Source organism: Atta colombica, unplaced genomic scaffold (genome assembly GCF_001594045.1).
Source record: "Atta colombica isolate Treedump-2 unplaced genomic scaffold, Acol1.0 scaffold120, whole genome shotgun sequence".
NCBI classification, from domain to species: Eukaryota; Metazoa; Arthropoda; class Insecta; order Hymenoptera; family Formicidae; genus Atta; species Atta colombica.
The window spans coordinates 861,994-866,628 of record NW_017259207.1 but is presented as its reverse complement, the minus strand read 5'-3'; the positions used below and the strand labels follow the sequence as shown (position 1 = coordinate 866,628).

Sequence of the window (4,635 nt, the reverse complement as noted above, 5' to 3'; positions counted from 1 at the left end):
ATATATATACATTCTAATATCAAGTCTTTATGAACATATTCAGCAAAATATTTATTTTGAAATTACTAGGAAGTTTTCTTCGTGCTAATTATACTTTTACATCTAGAAGAATAATCTCAGTGAAAAAAACTTTCCACAGTTGCAAAATAAACATTTTGAATATGGTCATTACTACATTGGTCTAGTTTCCATTGAAACTATCAATTCAATGCAGATTAAATTTAGAAGATTCCATTGAAAGTAAAAACTATGCATTGAAATGGGAGTAAAACAAGTACAAACACATTTCTATCGACTCAAATTTGATTCTACGCTTCAATGGAAATCATTGTTAGCAATCGATGTGATAATCATACCTTGCCGCAGGAGTACATGCCTGGTGGCAGTGTTCACGTACTCATTAGTTGGCTCACCCGAGTGAATCATAAGACCATCAACAAACTTCATCGATTTCGCTCTTTGACCACGTAATTTGCCACTGACGACGACCTCGCAACCTTTCGCGCCAGATTCCATGATAAAACGCAGAACACCATAGCACGCCCTGATAATAAAATAATATTTAAAGAAAATTACAAAAGATATAATTAGAAATAATAAAATAAATAGATGTTATTAGGAGTAAGATAAATGAAAAGAAAGCAGATAAATTCTGACTTGCCTTCGTACAGCAAGACCTCCAATCAACTTGTAACGAAGAGACTCAGCCTGTGCGATGGCACACAGACCACGTGTGGCCACTTTCTCTGCGTATAACTCAACATTCTGAGGTTCTTTGAAGTTGAAACGCTTCTGTACCACAGATGTCAGTTCCCTGATTCTACGGCCTTTTTCGCCAAGTACGCTCTGTGTGTGGGTAGCTAGTAAAATAATCTCAGTTCGATTTGGTGTCACTCGGACCTCTACACCAGAATAGCCATCTTCGGCGAGTTCACGAGTCAAGAACTCGTTTAATTCTGCTCTGAAGACACCATCGCCTACAAACTGAAAATAAAAAAAAAATCTGAAATACACATCTATAAAACACAAAAATTTCTTTACATTAAATAGCATAAATATATATTTAATTTATTTAGACTATCCATTAGATTTAACATAAATAATCCATTATATTTAAGAGAACTGTATCATAAAAGTTTGTAACAGGAGTAAATTGTTATATTGCTTATTATACAAGTGGAAAAGTAAATAAAAATTAATTAATGGAAGTTTATATTAATTTATTTTATAGGTTATACTTGAAATAAATATAATGCAAACACAAATAAGTAATTTCAGGATATTACAGAAATCACAATATATCGAATTCCATCTACTAGAAATATATACATTTTAAGTAATTCTGAAAAAGAACATGTGAGTTGAGAAATCCACGCGAGAACGACGTTGGAATCCATGACATCCGCGGACCGCAATGATCGCGTTCATCAAATTTTCGGCGAAATATCGCCGCACAAGTTTCCCGCATTGCAACAATGAGAATATTTTTGCGTATTGCACATGATAAATTCTGAAGATCGCTAACCTTCCTTTTCTTAGATATTGAACGATTCTCCATCACTGCCTCATATTTTAGCGAAGCCAACGAAAGAAACCAAGGGATTAAAAAGACCTGTCTAGGGGAGAAATCCAGAGAAGTCGATCGAAGCGCATGCGCCACGTATTGAATTCATCAATGGGGAAAAAACCCTATTAGTGGCGCCATCTATTACAACGTATTATTGATTATTGCTATTGTTGATAACAAACATATTATCAATGAAATCGATCTACATATATACCAGAGAGGAACCTGAGAGTAGCCATCTTAATCTAAAAACATCTTATATTGTGCAAACTGTTATCATGCTTTATTAAAGACAATTACTACTAAGGCTTTATAAGCGTAAAAATTTTATAAAAAGAGATGGAAATATTGATGGATTATATTATATATGTTTAATTTATGTAAATTAATAAAACTTATTAAAAGGGATTAATTTTTAAAGAATATTTAATTTAATTCTGTACATACATTTTTAATGTTATTTATCTATAACGATGCTCAATTGATAACATATTCTATGATGAACAACAGACAGCAGTAAATAACATGTAATCATCTCAATAGAAGGCGCCACTGACATGATTTGTTTCATAAATTGCCCTGGATGAATTGCAGCCATTTCTGATAATTTTTAATTAAAAAAATGCATAGATATTACAGGTCTAATAGACATGAACCAAATGACTGTACTTTTTTCTACTGGCAATTCAAATGGCGATTTAAAATGGCATTTATAATTAGAATTGCATGATGCATTTCTGTACATTGTTTCTTTTATTATTTCCAAAACATTGAAAATATACGTACTTATTTAATTTTGCAGAATTTTAGAATGAGCTAAAATACAAGCTCACTAAATAATAAAAACAAGAATCCATTTTAATTTTTTCGAATGATTTTTTTTTTAAATCTTCTTTGACAAAAATATTAAAAAAGATAATAGTTTATATATTGTCAATATTGTCAATATTTTTTAAATCATCATTTGCTTTTATAAACTCTCCATTGAAAAATTATAATAAGATAAAGTTTTAAAATTGGTTGAAAAAGAAAACATTTTATAATTTTGTTAAACGTGTATTTCACTATTCATTATTTAAACGTTACAAATGTCTTAATTAAGTCAAAATAATTTTAAAACAAAAAAATTTTTTAATTAAATTTTTCTTCTCAATTAAAGAATCGATCTTGTCAATTAAAGAATCGATTCTGAATTGTTTCCTGAGTCGGACCGATCGAAATCGATCTATTTAGAAATCGGGGCTGAATGAATAGATCTGTTAAAAATCGATTCAATTAAGAATCATATTAATTTTTAATAGTATGATATAATTTTAATAAAAGCGATAAAACAATTAAAATACGATTTTGATTTGTCTCTATATAATTTAAAATAATTTTAATTAAAAAATTTAGAGGTTTAACAACTCCCATAGTTATTAATTACTAACGTAATGTCGTATAAACTCGCTTTAAATTAGATTTTATAACTGTGTTATAAAATTAAATTTAACTAGTATTTATACATTTTATAATAATTAGTTAATAACTATGGATATATAAACTCGAATTAATGATGAAAACAGACATGGCGTAAAAACAGAGTACGCACACAACATGCTTTTGTGTCATTTAAAAATTAAGATAATGACAACCGCTAACTACAGAGCATAACTGCGTTCAGAAATTTCATCGGAGTGCATCCAAATATCATCTTTTATCTTTGTTTAATATTCGATAAGCAACAGAGATAAAATGATATATCTTGAATTCCTAAATATAATTCTGCGATAATAAAAATTACTGCGTTCAGAAAACAATTAAGACACAAATGACAATGTTATAAAAATATACAGTATAATATATGTAACATTAAATTATTCATTTTTTATTATTAGTTACTACAATACATTTCAGTACGTGGTAAGAATGATATGTTATTTGAAAATAAATTAAGGCAATTTTCGATTAAAGAAATCGAAAATCGATTCTCATTAAATCGAGCTGCCTTAAACTCAAGATTTGCCAAATCGATTTAGAATATAGACCTTTCGGGGATAAAAAAATTGTTTTTAAAGAATCTAGTCTAAATCTAACATCTCCGCTAAAGAGTTGTCCACGAGAATATCTAATACTATCGCCATTTTCAAAGATAGCATGCGGTATCCAGATGTTTACTCGACAAGTCTTTAAATACTAGCCATAACACTTGTTATTTGACCACTCTCTACTTATCGCGTCTGCGTCGTCTGTAGCATGACAACACGTACGCACATCACAAACGTGCGTTTTGTCGTCTGCATCATCGTGCATGAAACATGGAATGGCGAACAGTGGTGGTGATAGTGCTGATTGTGAGCCTTTGCTTCTTTATCGTGCCGATCAAAGTAGATTTCGATAAAACTGAGAAGGACGCCGAACTGTTCGCCAACTATATAGCCCGATATAACAAGTCCTACAGGAATGATCCCGCGAAATACGAAGAGCGATTTGAGCATTTTCAGGTAAAGATTTGTCTGTAAACCATGATTGTAGGAATAGCTTAGGCTTAAAAAGGTTGCACAACAGCAACCTTGTTGTCCGTTTCGAATTTAACTCATCATTTAGTCCACGTATACATTGACACATTATAATTTAAATTATATAAGTTTCACATTAAGAGATTTTTTAATTAAATGATAATCGCTTATTAATTGCATTCTAATATGTAAATACAACATGCACACATACACGCGCGCGTCTATTATATCACTCGTAATTTTGCTGTGATATGATGTGACACTTTAGCTCTACTGATAGGAGAAGAGTAATGATTATTTTGGAAAAACTTTCTTTGATAAAATATGTTAAAGAAGATAATTTATTATCAATATTTTATTATCAATTTATTTACCAATATCTTTTCCAACGTTTAATCATCATTCGTCTTTAAATTCTGAAAAAATTGTAATAAGATAAAGTTTTGAAACTGTAAAAAAAATTCTAATCTGAATTTTGTTCAAGTACATTTCATTGTTTATTTAATATTATAAATGCCTTAATTAATATCTTCGTTAAAGAAATATTAAAACTAAATAATTTTAAAACTG

At 29.8% G+C, this 4,635-nt stretch overlaps 2 protein-coding genes across 2 annotated transcripts in view; one reads left to right on the top strand and one right to left on the bottom strand.

Annotated features, from left to right (window-relative positions):
• LOC108694562 (40S ribosomal protein S3-like) overlaps window positions 1–1,615 on the bottom strand; it is a 1,981-nt gene extending 366 nt beyond the window's left edge. Inside the window, exons 1-3 of the mRNA XM_018204125.1 lie at window positions 1,526–1,615; window positions 662–984; window positions 357–544 (exon numbers count right to left, since the gene is read on the bottom strand). Coding sequence (XP_018059614.1) covers window positions 357–544; window positions 662–984; window positions 1,526–1,558 — 544 coding nt within the window. The 5' untranslated portion in view covers window positions 1,559–1,615. The remainder of the gene's footprint in view (window positions 1–356; window positions 545–661; window positions 985–1,525) is intronic.
• A 2,213-nt stretch (window positions 1,616–3,828) lies between these two features.
• The window catches only part of LOC108694568 (cathepsin O-like), a 4,912-nt gene continuing 4,105 nt past the window's right edge, over window positions 3,829–4,635 (top strand). The window contains exon 1 of the mRNA XM_018204134.1: window positions 3,829–4,050. Coding sequence (XP_018059623.1) covers window positions 3,865–4,050 — 186 coding nt within the window. The 5' untranslated portion in view covers window positions 3,829–3,864. The remainder of the gene's footprint in view (window positions 4,051–4,635) is intronic.